The sequence below is a fragment of the Artemia sp. Qi Xiang Cuo genome, chromosome 10, assembly GCF_049724085.1.
Source record: "Artemia sp. Qi Xiang Cuo chromosome 10, ASM4972408v1, whole genome shotgun sequence".
Classification (NCBI taxonomy): Eukaryota; Metazoa; Arthropoda; class Branchiopoda; order Anostraca; family Artemiidae; genus Artemia; species Artemia sp. Qi Xiang Cuo.
The window spans coordinates 26439499-26459535 of record NC_142803.1 but is presented as its reverse complement, the minus strand read 5'-3'; the positions used below and the strand labels follow the sequence as shown (position 1 = coordinate 26459535).

The following is a 20037-nucleotide window of genomic DNA, read 5'->3' as shown; positions in this document are numbered from 1 at the left end:
AAATATAAGCCAAAAATAATGCCCAATCCTTTGTACCACCGAACACCATACATGGAATTCCGACCACTTTTGTAGAAAATCGCGAAGTCAAAGAAAAAAATCACCAAAAATTATCAAATTAAAGGAAATTCCCTAGAAGGTGAAAAATCACGAAATTTGATGCATATGGTGGCAACCCTGCTATAATCCCTTTTTGCCGTATAGGTAGCTTTCAGAGTAAGGGCATTCGAGAATTTGAGTAGGCATCTATTCGTGAAGACATAAATCTTATTGCTTTATTTGGCAATGTTGTTTACGATAAGTAAACAATCTGTCAAGAACAGAAAAGAAAGATAAAAGAAAAATGTGGCTGTTCAACTGGGCCTTGGTCCGAGATGCTACATCAGGGATCATTTCAGAACCTGTATGATGTTCTTTTAGATACTTTCTAGCCTACAGCCAATTCAAAACTTCTTTAATTTCTGGATGTTGGGCTTTTCTCTATCTTGAATAGGCTAGTTAAGGAAGCTGAATGAACTCAGAGCCTTGATTACGGGGTAAAGTTCTACGAAATCATATTATTGAGTTAGGAATAAAGTGAATACACTATTTGATGCCTTTTTTTATGCTGATTACGAATATAATAAGCATTTCTATCGGAAATGAATTTCAGCCCCCCCCCCCACTATATAGGCTATACCTAACCCTGAATTGGCCTATACAGGGGGGGGGGGGCTGACATTCATTTCTGATAGAAATGCTTATTATATTCGTAATCAGCATAAAAAAGGCATTGAATGGTGTATTCGCTTTAGTCCTAACTCAATAATATGATTTTGTAGAACTTTACCGATTACGGACATCCACCATATGACTAATATGGAAATAAAGTTCATTGGTGATGCAAATGGATGTTATATTTAGATTGAGGATGCAATTCTAGGTATATATTTGCACATTAGGGGGGTGGGGTATATATTCTGTGAATATATAGGCTGTAAGAAATTAATGAATTTCTTAGAAGAACTGGAAAGACAAGGAAAGAAGTGAAGATAAATGGGTAAATATTTACCAAATTGTATTATTCTGTTACAACTAAATGGAATATACCACTCAATGCCCTTTTTTTATACACAACTTCAGCTTTTAACCTTGTTAATTAAAATATATTCTGAAATCCTATTTTCATTTAACAATCTATTTAACTTATTTACTATCTAGCTGACATTGCTTATTGAACCTGTTTGTGATGTCACAACTTTGCTTATCATAACCCCTATAATAGTAGCATGCAGGTGCCATGGGGTAGAAGAGAGCTCTGTGTTGATAAGCCATTTAAACTTTATTAATTAGGGAAAGGATTATGGTAAATATCTACCAAATCATAGTATTGAGTTAGGAATAAAGTGAATACACCATTTGATGCCTTTTTTATGCTGATTACAAATATAATAACCATTTCTATTGGAAATGAATTTCAGCCCCCCCCCCTATATAGACCTAACCCAACCAAACCTAAGCCTGAATTGGCATATATAGGGGGGGGGGGCTGAAATTCATTTCCGATAGAAATGATTATTATATTTGTTATCAGCATAAAAAAAAGGCATCAAATGGTGTATTCACTTTAGTCCTAACTCAGTAATATGATTTGGTAGATATTTACCAGGATTTGACAAGAGATAGACCAGTAAAAAAATCCAAATTGTTTTTAAAGGACAAATTATGTTATGAGAAGATGTTTTTATTTTTATAGGTCGATGTGCTCATGAAGGGAAGAGGTTTTTAAAATCCTCCTTCCCCCCAAACTCAAAATTTTCTAAAATTCTACTTTAGAAGCTTTTTAAATATTTCTATAGCACTAATAGATAGAGTGCTACAAATATTGGAATTGACTTCAGAGGACAAATTATATTAGGGGAAGATGCTGTTGAAATCCCCCTTCCTCCCAAACTCAAAATTTTACTTTAGAAACTTTTTTAAATATTTCTAAAGCACTAAGACATAGAGCACTACACACATAAGAATCAATTTTAGAGGACAATTTATGTCCTGGGAAGATGTTTTTGAAATCCCCCTTTGCCCCTTACTCAAAATTTTCCAAAATTCTACTTTAGAGGCTTCTTTAAAATATTTCTAAAGCACTAAGACATAGAGCGCTACAAACATCAGAATTGACTTTAGAGGACAAGTTATGTCATGGGGAGATTTTTTTGAAATCCCCCTTCCCCCAAACTCAAAATTTTCTAAAATTATACTCTAGAAGCTTTTTAAATATTTCCAAAGCACTAATAGATAGTGCACTAAAAGCATCAGAATCAACTTTAGAGGCCAAACTTATTCTACAATAATACCCCCTTCCACCCAAACTCAAACTCTTTTTTAAATTTCCCTTCACCCCAAACTCAAAATTTTCCAAAATTCTACTTTAGAAGCTTTTTTAAATATTTCTAAAGCACTAAGACATAGAGTGCTACAAACATCAGAATCAACTTTAGAGGACAAATTATGTTATGGGAAGATGTTCTTGAAATCCCCCTTCCCCCAAAACTCAAAATTTTCCAAAATTCTACTTTAGAAGCTTTTATAAATGTTTCTAAAGTGCTATGGCACAGAGCGCTACATACATCAGAATCAACTTTAGAGGACAATTTATGTCATGGGAAGATGTTTTTGAAATCCCCCTTTCCCCCAAACTCAAAATTTTCCAAAATTTTACTTTAGAAGCTTTTTTAAATATTTCTAAAGCGCTAAGACATAGAGTGCTACAAACATCAGAATCAACTTTAGAGGACAAATTATGTTATGGGAAGGTGTTCTTGAAATCCCCCTTCCCTGAAAACTCAAAATTTTCCAAAAGTCTACTTTAGAAGCTTTTTTTAAATATTTGTAAAGTGCTAAGACATAGAGTGCTACAAACATCAGAATCAACTTTAGAGGACGATTTATGTCATGGGAAGATGTTTTTGAAATCCCCCTTTGCCCCAATCTCAAAATTTTCCAAAAATCTACTTTAGAAGCTTTTTAAATATCTCTAAAGCACTAAGGCATAGAGCACTACAAACATCAGAATCAACTTTAGAGGACACATTATATCATGGGAAGAGGTTTTTAAAATCCACCTTCCCCCCAAACTCAAAACTTTCTAAAATTCTACTTTAGAATTTTTTTAAATATTTCTAAAGCATTAATTGATAGAGGGCTACAAATCTCAGAATTAAATTTATAAGGCAAGTTATGTCATGGGAAGATGTTTTTGAAATCCCCCCTCCCCAAAACTAAAATGTGTCAAAATTCTTCTTAAGAAGCTTCTTAATAATTTATAAGGAACTAATAGAGCGCTACAAATATCAGAATCGACTTTAGAGGACAATTTATGTCATGGGATGATGTTTCTGAAATCCCCCTTTGCCCCAAACTCAAAATTTTCCAAAATTCTACTTTAGAAGCTTTATTAAATATTTGTAAAGCGCTAAGACATAGAGTGCTACAAACATCAGAATCAACTTTAGAGGACAATTTATGTCATGGGAAGATGTTTTTGAAATCCCCCTTTGCCCCAATCTCAAAATTTTCCAAAATTCTACTTTAGAAGCTTTTTAAATATCTCTAAAGCACTAAGGCATAGAGCACTACAAACATCAGAATCGGCTTTAGAGGACACATTATATCATGGGAAGAGGTTTTTAAAATCCCCCTTCCCCCAAACTCAAAATTTTCTAAAATTCTACTTTAGAAGCTTTTTAAATATTTCTAAAGCATTAATTGATAGAGGGCTACAAACATCAGAATCGACTTTAGAGGACAAGTTATGTCATGGGAAGATGTTTTTGAAATCCCCCTCCCCAAAACTCAAAAATTTCTAAAATTCTACTTAAGAAGCTTTTTAAATATTTCTAAAGCACTAATAGATAGAGCACTACAAATATCAGAATCGACTTCAGAGGACAAATTATGTTAAGGGAAGATGTTTTTGAAATCCCCCTTTGCCCCATACTCAAATTTTCTAAAATTCTACTTTAGAAGCTTTTTAAATTTTTCTAAAGCACTAATTGATTGAGGGCTACAAACATCAGAATTGACTTTAGAAGACAAGTTATGTCATGGGAAGATGTTTTTGAAATCCCCCTTTCCCCCAAACTTGAAAATTTTCAAAATTTTACTTTAGAAGCTTTTTAAATATTTCTAAAGCACTAAGACATAGAGCGCTACAAACATCAGAATCGACTTTAGAGGACACGTTATATCATGGGAATAGGTTTTTAAAATCCCCCCTCCCCCAAACTCAAAATTTTCTAAAATTCTACTTTAGAAGCTTTTTAAATATTTCTAAAGCACTAATTGATAGAGGGCTACAAACATCAGAATTGACTTTAGAAGACAAGTTATCTCATGGGAGGATGTTTTTGAAATCCCCCTCCCCTCCCAAAAAAAAACTCAAAATGTCTAAAATTCTACTTAAGAAGCTTTTTAAATATTTCTAAAGCACTAATAGATAGAGCACTACAAATATCAGAATCAACTTCAGAGGACAAATTATGTTATGGGAAGATGTTTTTGAAATCCCCCTTTGCCCCATACTCAAAATTTTCTAAAATTCTACTTTAGAAGCTTTTTAAATATTTCTAAAGCACTAATTGATAGAGGGCTACAAACATCAGAATTGACTTTAAAAGACAAGTTATGTCATGGGAAGACGTTTTTGAAATCCCCCCTCCCCAAAACTCAAAAATGTCTAAAATTCTACTTAAGAAGCATTTTAAATATTTTTAAAGCACTAATAGATAGAGCGCTACAAATATCAGAATCAACTTCAAAGGACAAATTATGTTATAGGAAGATGTTTTTGAAATCCCCCTTTGCCCCATACTCAAAATTTTCCAAAATTCTACTTTAGAGGCTTTTTTAAATATTTCCAAAGCGCTAAGACCTAGAGCGCTACAAACATCAGAATCAACTTTAGAGGACAAATTATGTCATGGGGAGATTTTTTTGAAATCTCCATTTGCCCCAAACTCAAAATTTTCCAAAATTCTACTTTAGAAGCTTTTTTAAATATTTCTAAAGCGCTACAAACATTAGAATCGACTTTAGAGGACAAGTTTTGTCATGGGAAGATGTTTTTGAAATCCCCCTTCCCCACAAACTCAAAATTTTCTAAAATTCTACTTTAGAAGCTTTTTTATATATTTCTAAAGCGCTAAGATATAGAGCACTACAAACATCAGAATCAACTTTAGAGGACAATTTATGTCATGGGAAGATGTTTTAGAAATACCCATTACCCATTGAAATTTTGACAAAACAACATTTTACCTTAATTTTCAGTTATCAGTTGTTTTTTTTTCTCTGGCTTTAGTTCTGAAAACGTAATTTCAATTATTTGAGCAGAATTTTAAGCCATATCAATGTAACAAGTTATGTCATGGGAAGATGTTTTTGAAATACCCATTACCCATTGAAATTTTGACAAAACAACATTTTACCTTAATTTTCAGTTATCAGTTTCTTTTTCTCTGGCTTCAGTTCTGAAAATCATTTGAGCAGAATTTTAAGCCTTATCAATGTTTTATTTCCAAAATTTAGGAAATGTATTTGCATATATTTAAAACCTTATAAGTTGGGATTGAGCAAAGTTTTGAAGCTGAAATAATTTTGTTGTACTTCATTTAAACAGAAGATCTATTTTGCAAGGTTCCATTGCTATAACTCTCAGATTTTTAAAGGTCATTCAAAGTTTTTGAAATCCTCCTTACCATTCATCCCATTCCCCCTTCATACTCTAAAATCTGGTTGATGATTTGAAATTTGAAAAGCCTTATTTTCCATGGGAGTTTTTTTTTTTTTTTCGGGGGGGGGGGGGATTTTCCTTGAGGGTATTTCTCGTGGGGGGGGGGTATTTTCCGCGGGGGATTTTCTGGCGGGTATTTGCCAAGAACCACAAATTTGATGGTATGAGTTTTATTAAAATCTTTGACTTTTAGGGGTTGTTTCCCCCTTGTACAAAACTCAGACAAATATTTTAGACAGGCAAATTATCAACCAGATTTTAGAGTATGATTCCGGTGCAACACGTTGCAACGAAATGGTCAGCTTTGATTAGTATAAGCAGGGGCACTGCGAGCAGGTTGCTGACCACCGCCCTGCCCTCCCCCTGCTATCAAATCCCCTTGGAGCTAACCTTTCTACCCTCAAAAGAAAATTTTTATATAAGTTCCAGCATTTTTTACATATTTTAAATTGCAGATGTAAAAAAGAAAAGCAAAATTTTTCAACATTATAGGATTAACCTATTTGAATGTTTAATGTCTTTGTCTAACAAATACCCGTTTGTCTGGTTTATTTGTCTAACAAATACCCATTTGTCTGGTTTCCTTGTACAGTCTATAGCGGTGGGTTATTTATAATGCACAAGTACCAAATAATCTATATTCGTTTGATTATTATTTTTTGGAAACCCCTTAACATTTTGAGTTGGGTAACAGAACATCTTCCCATAACATAAATTGTCCTCTAAAGTTGATTATGCTGTTTGTAGTGTTCTATGTCTTTGTGATTTACATATATTTAAAGAAGCTTCTGCAGTTAATTTTTATTAAATTTTGAGTTTGGGGGAATGGGGGATTTCAAGAAAATCTACCCATAGTATAAATTGTCCTTTGAAGTCAATTCTGATATTTTTTAGCGCTCTATCTATTAGTGCTTTAGAAATTTTTAAAAAGCTTCTTAAGTAGAATTTTAGACATTTTTGAGTTTTGGGGAGGGGGGATTTCAAAAACATCTTCCCATGACATAACTTGTCTTCTAAAGTCAATTCTGATGTTTGTAGCCCTCTATCAATTAGTGCTTTAGAAATACTTAAAAAGCTTCTAAAGTAAAATTTTAGAAAATTTTGAGTTTGGGGGGAAGGGGGATTGTAAAAACCTCTTCCCGTGATATAATGTGTCCTCTGAAGTTGATTCTGATGCTTCTAGCACTCTATTTATTAGTGCTTTAGAAATATTTTAAAAGCTTCTAAAGTAGAATTTGTAAAAAATTTGAGTTGGGGCAAAGGGGGATTTCAAAAACATCTTCCCATGACATAAATTGTCCTCTAAAGTCGATTATGATTTTTGTAGCGCTCTATGTCTTAGCGCTTTACAAATATTTAAAAAAGCTTCTAAAGTAGAATTTTGGAAAATTTTTAGTTTTGGGGGAAGGGGGATTTCAAGAATCTTCCCGTAACATAATTTGTCCTCTAAAGTCGATTCTGATGTTTGTAGCACTCTATGTCTTAGCGCTTTAGAAATATTTAAAAAAGCTTCTAAAGTAAAATTTTGAAAAATTTTGAGTTTGGGGGGAAGGGGGATTTCAAAAACAACTTCACATGACATAACTTGTCCTCTAAAGTTGATTCTGATGTTTGTAGCGCTCTATGTCTTAGCGCTTTAAAAATATTTAAAAAGGCTTCTAAAGTATAATTTTGGAAAATTTTGAGTTTGGGGCGAAGGGGGATTTAAAAATAAACTTTGAGTTTGGGGGGAAGGGGGAGTTATTGTAGAATTTATTTGGCCCCTATAGTCGATTCTGATGTTTTTAGCGCACTATCTGTTAGTGCTTTGAAAATATTTAAAAAGTTTCTAGAGTAGAATTTTAGAAAATTTTGAGTTTGGGGGGAAGGGGGATTTCAAAAAAATCTCCCCATGACATAACTTGTCCTCTAAAGTAGATTCTGATGTTTGTAGTGCTCTATGTCTTAGCGTTTTAGAAATATTTAAAAAACCTTCCAAAGTAAAATTTTGGAAAATTTTGAGTATGGGGCAAAGGGGGATTTCAAAAACATCTTCCCAGGACATAAATTGTCCTCTAAAGTCGATTCTGATGTTTGTAGTGCTCTATGTCTTAGCGCTTTAGGAATATTTAAAAAAGCTTATAAAGTAAAATTTTGAGTTTGGGGGGAAGGGGGATTTCAAAAACATCTTCCCATAACATAATTTGTCCTCTGAAGTTGATTCTGATATTTGTAGCCCTCTATCTATTAGTGCTTTAGAAATATTTAAAAAGCCTCTAAAGTAGAATTTTAGATCATTTTGAGTTTGGGGGGAAGGGGGATTTTAAAAACCTCTTCCCTTCATGAGCACATGGACCTATAAAAATAAAAACATCTTCTCATAACATAATTTGTCCTCTAAAAACAATTTGGATTTTTTTGCTGGTCTGTCTCTTGTCAAATCCTTTCCCTAATTAATAAAGTTTAAATGGCTTATCAACACAGAGCTCTCTTCTACCCCATGGCACCTGCATGCTACTATTAAAGGGGTTATGATAAGCAAAGTTGTGACATCACAAACAGGTTTGATAAGCATTGTCAGCTATATAGTAAATAAGTTAAATGGATTGTTAAATGAAAATAGGATTTCGGAATATATTTTAATGAACAAGGTTAAAAGCTGAAGTTGTGTAAGGTAAGCAGTGATTTATAATTATGATAGTAATATAGGATGAAATGTGAGCTAAAAAAACTAGTAATGTGCAGTAATTTACCATTATATAGAGGGGGGGGAGGAGTGGTGGTAGGTGCTTCAAAGTACCTTCACGGGACATACCTTATCATGTAGATCCATCCCTGAAAGTTTCATTTTCCCAACCCACCCCCTTTCCAAAATAGCCAAAAGTTACTAAAGTAGAACTTTACCATATATTTGCACATTAGGGAGGGGTGGGGGTAATTTTATTTCTGATGTAAATAAGAGGTGAGTTTAAACTCCTCCCCCCCTAATGTGCAAACATATACCCTGAATTGGTATATATAGGGGGGGGGGTAAAATTAATTTACAACAAAAATAATTATTATATTTGTAAAGAGCATAAAAAAAGGCATTGAGTGGTATATTCACTTTATTTGTAACTCAATAATATGATTTGGTAAATATTTAGCCTACCAATAAAGGCTCTCTCCCTACAAAATGTGTTAACTAGGATTATTCTGCATATTATGGAGTAAGAAATGCTTTCTTAATATGTTTCCTTATGTCCAGCTGGACTCCTAGGCTTAAAATACTGGTTGGCCAGTTGGCTAATTTAAAGATTTGTATATATAGCCTATATACACTGTCAAATTAGCCATCTGGTGGTATCCCCTTTATTACCCTCTAGGAAGGTATTTTGATGTACCTACCTCCACCCCTTCCCCCTCAAAAGGGCCTTGACCTTTGACTAGAGGTATTTTAAAAGTGAAACCTTGAGTAATAGATGTAGGCCTAGCCCACTGCTCAAATGAGTCACAAGGAATATATTTTAAGCCTACTAGACTATAATAAACTTTTACTTTTTCATATGATTTATCTAGAAAGAAAGTGTATAAATCACTTGATGCCTTTTTATGCTCCATCCAAATATAATAATCACTTCATTTCAAATGGAATAAACTCCATTTTCAGCAAATAATGGGGCCCATAAAGGTAGGCCTAACTTGTAGTGTTTAGACATAGCCTAGACAAAAGTTATGGTAAATATTTAGCAGTTTATATTATTGACCTACAAATAAAGGAACATATCACTTGATACCATTTTTATGCTCTTTCTGAATATAGTAATTGCTTTTTTTTGCAAATTCTGTTTTAAGTCTTTTTTAGACCCTTAGGGTACATTCCTTAGACTTTTGTTCACATAATTCAACTACTTTTGAAGATGGCAAAATCCTCTAAACTATAAATTTATTCTGGTTTTAGAGGTTTGCAATTCTATTTCTGAAATTTAGGAAAAATGAGCCTAATTACCAAATTGATAACCCTAGTGCCAACCCTCAGTCTTGATTTTAGGTTAGCCTGTAAGCAGTTGAAAAAGCTGGATCAAAATAAGTCAACAGGTCCTGATGACATTTCCCCTAGACTTTTAAAGAGAAGCATGTTTGGTTTTAGCTGATCCCTTAACTAAACTATTCCAAGGTTCAGTAGATACCTCAGTAGTAGCAGATGACTAGAGATTAGCAAATATTACTCCTATTTCCTAAGAGGTAATAAGAATGTTTCTGACAACTACATACCTATTATTATAACATCAGCTGTGGGTAATGTGTTAGAAAGTCTTCTGAATTAAGCTGTAAGTAAGCACCTTGATTCTAATTAGCTTCTCACCCCAAATCAGCATGGCTTTAGACAAAGGAAATCAACTGAAACTGACCTCCTAAATGCTTATGAACATGTAATTGAACTTATTGATAAAGGAGTAGATATAAAATGTTGTGCTTCTTGACTTTGCCAAGGCCTTTGATAATGTATGTCATAGAAGACTGAAAATAAAGCTGCATGTTATTGGTATTAACTCAGTTGCAACCAGCTAGATAATGGCTTTCTTGACAAATAGGAAGCAAGTGGTCAAGGTTCATGGTGATGGAGCCTAACCTTTCTTTTCAGAAATTGCATAAGTTGTCCATTCATTAAAAGGCCACAAAATGCATTGAAGGGTGCAAATGTCTAGATTAGCCTGCAAGATTACAAAAACTTAAGCTACCTTCACTAGTTTAATAGAAGACAAAGGAGAGACATGATCATGACTAAGAAATTATTAAGTAGCAACAACCCTCCATCTTATCTCCAACTAGACACCCTGCAGAAGACTAGAGGCCACTCATTGACTGTCATGGAAAAAGTGGGGTTGCAAAGTAGCAATGCTACTTGGTAGTTTTCAAATGTGCTGGCAGATTTTGTCTGAAAATACCATTTTTATATATAAAAATACTTTTTGCTCAAAGAAGGGCAGTCAAAATATAAGTGCTGCTAAAGTGTCAGCAGCTTTTTGAATTCTGTCAAATTCTGCTACTGACAGCTTTGGAACTCTGTTCATTCCTGCTCATTGAAATTGATCAGAAGAGAGCCCAGATATGTACAACAAACCACTTCTTCTCCAACAGAATTATGTCATACTGGAATTGTTTAAGTGAGACAGTAACTGTCCCTACCACCAATGCATTCAAATCTGGAGTTGATTATGACTGGCTGAAGCAACCTTGGAAAACAAAATGGGATGCTGCCAATTAGAATCATTCCCATTACTCACCAGCAGCATCACAGGATTTACCTTAGTTGCTGGACAATGTTATTTAAGGTAAAGCTCCTGATATGGCTTGAAATTTTGCTGAAGTAATAGAAATTGCAGTTTCAAAACTATGGCAAATGAAAACCTAAAATTAAGGTAAAATTAAGGTAAAATATTTTCGCCAAAATTTAGATTTCAACCTGTCATCTATGCAATCTCATAAGCTTTAGAAGTAGTGAAAATGTAGACTAGAGATAGTATCTTAATATCTCCCTCCACAGGGTATTTTTAGGGGTAATATCCCAGTATTTAAACATTGTCTAATTTTGGACAAATATTTTGATTAAAATGTAGCCTAGCCTACTTTTCATAAACATGGATAGTAGGTTCCTAATCTTGGATCAAATTTAGATAGTTGGGATTGGTATATTCTAAGGACTGGGGTTGTTAAGGTTGGCTGAACACAATCTAGAAATTTTTTTTATCATCTAAACCTTAACAAAAGTTATCCTTATATGCTACCATATCTAAATTTAATTATTCTACTTCAGAAAACTTGTCTTAGATTGAATATATGCTTGATAGAGTTTGTCTATGATTTAGATGCTTATTCTAACTTTAAGGTCCCATGTCCAAGAACAGGCAACATTTTCCATGTTTAGGTGTAAACTTAAAGTGTGTATCTGTGATTAGGATTCATTGTTGATTATCAATGCATTTTAATAATAATATTATGCAAAACAAATAGGCCACAGGGCCTCTACAAAAATCTTTTAAATTGACAAAAATTATAGGTACTATCACTGTAGTATTTGTCCAGTTCCTGCTTGAACAAGTTTAATGAGTTGGCGTTGATCACTTTGAAGGGGAGCTTGTTCTAGTGTTGTGTTACTTGGTTCTTGAACGCCCATTGGCCAATATCCTTTTGGAATCTCCTCTTGAAGCTTGAGGTTGTGACCACAAAGGTTTGTGTGGCTGAAGTTGAGAAGATCTGTATTTTGAATAGTTAATATTGTGTATTTTTAATTGATGAATTACACAATCCTTAGATTGCTCCAATTTAAGGTAATATGGTAAAAAAAATTCCAGCCAATCATATACTTATTAAGAAAAAAGAAATCTAATGTTGAAACAATCCACTTTCTGGGTGATATTACATAGATTTGAAGTGGCAATTAACTGTTGAAGTGGCAATTAGTTAGCTACTAGGGTGTCTCTGTCCATAGTCAGGATTCATTCCTGAATGATTAATTTACCTAACTAACTTATATTCCAATATTGTAAGAAGCCCCTCAGTTAGAATTTTACCAAAAAGGTTGTTTATTTTTAGTTTTGGTAAAGGTATATTATGGAGTAGAAATCAGATAAGAAAAAAGAAATATACCATTATATTTTTATTCCAAAACCATTATATTTTACTTGGATGCATACTTTTTTTTTCACTCTGTTTAGCCATTACCTTAAATTGCAGCTTGGAGTGAATCTAAAGCATTTTTATTCTTGTAATGTTCCATTATGACTTCTGTAGGTTGTTTGCTACATTTGGGCTGAGCACTCAGCTGCTTCCCAGTTTTACAGGTTCTTTTTTTGGATGTTGTGTGATATAGGATGTTTTCCAATTCAACAGTAGTTCTCTGTTTTGTAGGGACACCTGGAAGAGTCTACGCAAGGGAGAACTGAGAACAATTCAGCATTCCTTGAGAAGCCTTGGGTGTATCCCATCTGGTCCTTTGGATTTATTAACATCAAGTTTATCCTGGCTATTTAAGACCATATCTTTGGTAATTGATAATTTTGGCATTGGATAACATATTAAGTTTGACCGTGCTGGGGGGGGATAGTTGGACAAGCCCAGACAGTGAAGGTCTGAGGCAAACTGGATATTCAGTACATTAGCTTTACCAGTACCTACTGGTGATGGGTAGGTTACACCATTATGTTTGAGGTCAGGAATGGTGTGACAGTTAGTATTTTAGCAGAAACATGTCTATAGAAAGATTTGGGGGTTTGCCTTGATATCTGTGGCAAGCTTCTCCTAATGTTGAGAATTCAGTTTCCTAACTACATTGGAGGCAAGTTTCCAAGCCTTTGCATACCTTTTCAAATTTTCCTGTGTTTTTTATCCTTGTTGTACCTTTTCCAGGCTCTGGCTTTCCTGTTGATTATTTTTTTTGCATCCTTTGTGAGAAAGGGAAGTGTTTTTGGCTGATTTTGGTAGACGACAAGGGAGTGCTTTTTTTAGTTGATAGGAGGGCTTCTTTAACATTTGTCCATGATATGTTGACATCAGAAATAATTAGTTCTGACCTAATTAGAAATAATTAGTTATTGAGGCTAGTTCCTTCTGTATTGCTTAATAGTCAATAAAAGTTTGAGGACAAACATTAGTTTGCAGACATCTATTCAAGGACAACACAGAGAGGATGACTGAGTGGTTGCTGTTACCAACTGAAGGAAGAAATTCATTTCTGATTAGGGAATTAGGATTGCTCAAAACTGTGAGATCCAACAAGGGAGGATTCTGGTTACCATAATGCCTTGTTGGCTTGTCAACTGTTTTGGAAAAGTTCAGGAAATGCTCAGGAAAAAGTGACAAACATGGAGATGTTGTTATGCAGCTTCTTTTCTAGCAAGTTAATCTACCTTTTATTAATAGCTTTCACAATGCTTAGTATGTGTAAGTTGGACATTTCTGATTTGTTCTTAGTACTACCTATATTTCTTATGGTGTAGATAAGGTTAAGAGTAATTTCTTGCTATCAGGGTTGAATCAGTCATTAGTAGGGTGTGTTCAAAAAATGACTGAACCATCTCAAGTTTATGACATAGTTGTTTAGGTGTGTCAAGTGTACAGAAAAAAAATTGTTTGGCTCATAAAAATATTCACAGTGCCATTGAGGTTTATTTCTAGAAGATCCACACTTCTGGCCAATGTGAAATGCTAAATATTGCCAATGAAAGAAGATTCTGTAGGTGCTAGAAAACACCCTGGTTCAATTTTCAATTTTTGAGGAATACAAGTTCTGAGGGCAAAATAAGACCAAAACAAGCCTCAAAATCAAAACATTAAACTAAAAAAGCATTTTCAATCTAGTGTTTAGTTTTTGAGCTTTTTTTCTGTCTTTATTTTACCTTTTTAACTTTTTTCCATTTATTTTTGACTCTTTATTTTTCCTTTTTTCACTGGCTGGAAATCTCCTCATTTTTTTTTCAGAATTTTTTCATTTTGTCATTCATGGCCAGTGTGGTCTTATGTAGTTAAGGTTCTATTTATTTCAGCCTAATCATGCTGATTTTTGCAAGAGAATTTCAAAGACTTTCTACTTTGGCGAGAAAATGAAAGAGAACAAAGGAAGTCTACCATTAACAAGTAAGATTTAAATTTTTGTTATTTTTCAATAAGGAGTGCTAATAACAACAACAAAAAAATCATAGGACTTAAGCTAAATAAAAAAACATCCACTATGAACTAGAGAAATAATAAAAAGAGATATTATTGATCGATGAAGCTTAGAAACAATAGGCCTGTTCTTTTACTCATCTTTGTGCTAAGATCTTACATCTTTTGACAAAGAATGCTTAAAAGTGAAATCTTAGCACTAAGATCTTAAATCTTGTGGCATTCTTTTGCAACCACCTTTCTGCACTCTGCTCTGATCAGCAGTCTAAGAACATTGATGAGTATATCATCAAAGTTCTCTCGTCATTGTTCTATGTGGCAGAAAAATGGTGTCTTTCATACTTTTTGCTAACGTCAGTGAGCATCTTTGAACAAAGATTAACAAAAGAATGGAAATTTTTGCAGAAAGATGTGAGATCTTAGAACAAAAAAATGGCCCTAATATCACTTGCATTAGTTAATCTAACAGGGGAGGATAAGGCAATTTGTGACCCACCTCTCTTTTTTCTATGAAGCTAACTTTTGTGTTCTTCACTTACATTTATACAAATCTTTGAAGAAAAGAAAAACAAATCTTGAAGAAAACAAAACAAATCTAGCCTACAAATCTATTGAGAAAAATAAGGTCATCAAAATTCCAAATATTGCTTAAGATAAAATAATGTTTTAGTGGCTTTTTATGACATTACTTCTATTTCAAGTTTTATGAGCACTTTGTTTAAAAACAGGCATTCTTAACTGTCTGTCACTCAATAAACAGAAAAAATATCAAACGACCAATGGGACTAGGCCAATACAAAAAAAGTGTTTTTTCTTATCACATAGGCTTTTAGGTTTTATTTATTGTAATTAGTTGCTAAAGATAGGCAGCGATTATCTGTCTAAAATGTCTGCCACTTACTTCTTTTTGTACATTGGCCCAATTCTGCTTGTTTCTTTTGATACTTTTCTTTGGCATGTTAGGCCAATTTAGTCTAAAATATTATTTTGTGGCATCATATGACAGTCTCAAAGGGGAAGAAATAGGCTCCACCTGCCACAAGAACCAATAATTCAATTGCTGACCTTTCTTGACAAATGTCAAAGATGATAGATATTGCAAGATAACATGAAATGACATGAGGTAATAGATGAAGAATGGAGATAAACTAAAACATTATTTGATTTTTTTTTTGTTTTTAAAAAGGAGAAACCTGAGTAAATTTGTTCTTAATCATTTAGCAGTATTACCCATCTTGCATTCTCCCAAGAAATTACAAATTTGGATTAGAGACACTTTGATTTTGTCCTGTTTTTTTTCTGCTGCCAATTTTAATTTATTGCAAGGACATGGTAAGGATTTAACCTTTGCATGTTTTATGGAACAAGTGGTCCTACTGCCAGTTTGATGAGTATGATATTACATTTTGAAAAACTGCATGTAGTTCTTGGCTGGGGCCAAAAAGCATGGTTTCCAGCTATTCTTGAGCCAGAACCAACAGTGTTGTGAGCTGAAGTGGAGTTTTATGCTCTATGTTGGAGAGGACAATCTGATGTTATTCTGCCAAACTTTCATTTCTATAAGCCATGTTAATGTTTTCAAGTGAAAAGCTCTGTTCTAGTAAGGAGCAGGGCATTTCAGATTGAAGTCAGATTAAAATCTAAAACTGCTTAAGATGAATGACAGTTGGCCACATTGCTAAAATATTTTCCTAGAAGACAAATTTTACATCCACTAAAGGAGTGTATTTCAACAGCTCTAGAAGTGCTGTCATCTACTTCTACTCACTGGTTATTTTTGTGGTTGTGTTGAGTTTGTGAAGTCATCTCCTAGTGTTTAGGACTGAGCTAGAGGAATGACATCACAAGTGCCTCCCAAACTTTAGCAGCTCTCTCATTGCTAAAGAATTTAGAAGCTTTTTTTGTTAGCAGTGACATTAGAAATCAGTCTTATAGCAGGAAAATCAATTTTTGAGCTAAGAGAGATATACTTTTCTTAATACTGATCAATACTCCTCAAAGAGCAGTTTAATATATATTGTTGTTGTTGCTTGACGCGTTTGACCAATAGGCCATATGCTTTCGTATCAGTCGCTTATTCTTTGCCTTCTGTAATTACTAGCTTAATTGGGTGTCACTTCAGTCAATATTTACTGAACCTGATCATGTATTACTTATCTTGCTATTGGTAGGATGTTATTCACCTGCAGTAACTGCCTGCGTTGAAAAACAGGAATCAAAATAATGGAACTATGCTTTGTCATACAGCAATTCAAGTTACATATACAACACAATTATAATATATAACACATTTTTACACATTATAACCTCTCATATACATCTAGATATATATATATAAAAAAAATAAAGATCATAAAAACAAATAAAGTAGAAAATAAGATAACTATAAAATCAACTATTATAGGGATAAGAAGAAAAAAAATTTAAAGGGAATGAACCAAACCAGTAGTCTTAACAAATCTACCTAAAAGGTTTGTGCTTAGTCATTTAGCCCAAGGAGGAGACATGTGATATCCCAGAACAGAATGCATTGTGAATGCCTTAAATGCCTTCTCACATCAATTTCTTATTATTTCCCTCTCTTTTTCATATTTTCTGCTGTTGAAGATGATGTGACGTATGTCTTTATAAACTCCATATGTGTTGCAGTTGCGGGATGGGGCCATTTTCCAATGGAATAGTGTTGATTTTGTCTTTGCATGGCCACATCTAAAACAAAAGAGGCAAGTTTTAAGGATGCAAAGTGTGATGTGTTAGGGTGATAGCGACCAATATTATACCGGTAGACCACGATGCCACCAGTGTTATAGTGGTGAGCTACAATGCCACCAGTATTGGCGTGGGAATGTATGGGTCTTACCATTTATTGGAGCGGAAAGTCCTGGCCCCAAATTATAATGTGATGCCCACATCTACCACACCGGTTCTGCAGATGTCGGGTTTGGTACTACCCTATTTACAGTATACCCTGTCCCAGGGTATGATAACGTGATCGCGCGTCTACCACACTGGTTCTGCAAATGTCGGGTTTGGTACTACCCTATTTACAGTACACCCTGTCCCAGGGTATGATAACGGGATCGAGTGGTCAAATGACCACTTTCTAAAGCCAAGTGTACCCACCCTGGGTTACCACTGAAAATCTCTAACTCTCTCCTTGGAGTAACAAACCCCCCTGTCAATATAATAATGACGGTATCTCGTAACTCTATTCCTACCCAGCCTGGGTCCCGGGAAAATTTAGTACACAGTTTGTAGAAAATCTTACTTGTATTCTTCCAAATGATCACATATAACAACCAAACATATATGCTTCCCCGAACGGGGTCTAAATGCAGACTAACTCAAAAATAATATTCTTTACAGCAACTGTTCATAGGGGTGGACCTTCGCTTCGCCCCGCCAATCCTCTCAATCCCCATTCAAAACCCATTCTACTTTCTTAGATTCATCTTTCAATGGCTCAAACCAGGAAGTCCAAAATAGAATTTGGTTCAAAGCTTACTTACTGCAAAACAACGATAGCTTAGCAATGAGACTTTAAATTGTCATTATACTATAGGCAAATCTAAGCAAATGTAATTACGGAATAAAAACAGGTCATTTATCTCAAAAGAAAAGAAACAGGGGTAGAACCCCAACACCTTCCCCCGTAAGAAAAATGACCGCCCAAGCGCTACCTTGGTCCAACCTTACAAACATAAACATATAACTTCAACTTCACAAAATCCATTTGCCTTCTCTCTTCCACCAGTGTCTGTGCTACTAATTCCACCACTTGGCTCTGGATCGGTCGTCATCAACACGTCTCTACTGTAGAACCACCATGGTCTAGATCGTATAGCATCCGCATTAGATTTTGAAAGTTGAAGTCCCCAAGATTCTTAGAAAGTGATTGTGCACAGCACAATCAAAAGCAAAAATTTTCTCGCTCTCACGAATTTACATTTGAGAGGAGCAGAGAATCACTTTCTGGCACATATGATGATGCAAGCCATCGTAAAAAATTGGCTGCACTAGCCTCTTAATTTCCATCTGTGGAAACAACCCCACATCTCAATAAAAGATAAATTGCCCCTTGGCATAATTTCAAATAATCTAAGGCCGAAAATGCAAAGGCCTGTGAAAACGATAAGGGTACTGGGAATGAAGTAAAATTTTGAGCGAACCATGAATCGCCTTTTTTCTGGGTTCCCTCCCCTGGGATAATTAAATGCAGAATATGCGTTGATGCTAATTGAAGATGAAACTTATATACTGAATATGGTTTTCCGGAAATAATTGTCGATTCCCATGCAGACTAACAGCTATGAATAGGGTCACTGGACAAAGGTGTGGGTGAAGTATGAAGTGACTGGGAGAGAGTATCCCCCAAGGACTCCAGATCAGAGAGGCAAAACTTCGGTAAAGGGATCACAACTTGTCCGCCAGTTTTGCATTGAGGAAAAGGGCTATCTTTCGCAACTTCCCGCAGGGGATCTTCCCCAAGGGATTCCTCCCCCTCATAAAGGATAGAATTATCTTTTGAGTTTATAATACTAATCTCAGATTCCTTTCCAAGTTTTTCCAATCCGACTCGACATTCAATATCTCCCAACTTTCCCCCAACCCGTTATAGGTCATTCATCTCTATTTTGTAACCATCTTGTTTTATTCCCCATGGGTCTTGGACTTCTTTTTCCCCCCTATTATTTATGTTATCAAGGCACAGCCCATCCGTCATTTTATTTTTCTCCCTATTATTTATGTGATCAAGGCACAGCCCATCCAACATTTTTTATTGTTCGCCACTGCATGCTGAATCTCCAAATTTTGTCTCTTTTTTGCATTTATTTCTTCTTTTTCATCTCTACTTTTCTCAGTTTTGTCATTCGCGTAAAATAATAAATCCTTGTTAAATCTGATTTGCACTCCAGTGTCCACCATCTTTGACTTTACTTCATTATAGCTCCGTTTAATATCTCTTTTCTCTCTTTTACTTCTCTTTACTTTTACCGCAGAAACAAATATTTCGTTATCAAATAGGAACTGAATTCTGACATTTGGTTTTTCATATTGTACTAAAATTTCCCGAACTTTGCGAGGAAAAGCGCATACAATAAATTTCGTCTCCTTTTTCTCTGGTACAATCAGCGCTTCATTTTGGCAAACATTTTTCTGCGTCTTATTTTCAATATTATATTGTCCTTTTACTTCTGCATCCCATTTCTGTGGATTATCAATATTTCGAATACGCGTATCAAGTATTTCGCTTTTCCGACAGGGTGGCACTGCCTCCCAATTTGTTTTATGGGCCGGTCCACCTCCCCCCGTACTCAGCGAAGTTGTGTATTTCCTCGTAAAAGTGTTTAATGTTTGGTAATTTTCATTTTCTCGCAATTGATCATTAGACAAATTATTATGGCTATCCGACGGCCTTTAAGTAACTTGTAATATAACGTCACTTTGCGAATTTCCCCAACGAGTTTTCCTTAGTTTTTGCAACATCCTGGTAGTATTTTTTATCGGCCTCCCTATGGGCCTGTCTTTCCCTTTTATCTTTCTCTATTTGTTTCCTGTCTTCCTCCTCTTTTTCTTTCAGCCTCTATACGTTCTTGTCTTTCCTCCTCTATCTTCTCTTCTACTATTTTATGTAAAGTAGA

At 34.6% G+C, this 20037-nt stretch overlaps 1 protein-coding gene across 1 annotated transcript in view; it reads left to right on the top strand.

Moving 5' to 3' along the window:
* The first annotated feature begins 273 nt into the window (after positions 1-273).
* The window catches only part of LOC148947622 (protein CNPPD1-like), a 52141-nt gene continuing 32377 nt past the window's right edge, over positions 274-20037 (top strand). The window contains exons 1-2 of the mRNA XM_089095323.1: positions 274-403; positions 14275-14365. Coding sequence (XP_088951449.1) covers positions 344-403; positions 14275-14365 — 151 coding nt within the window. The 5' untranslated portion in view covers positions 274-343. The remainder of the gene's footprint in view (positions 404-14274; positions 14366-20037) is intronic.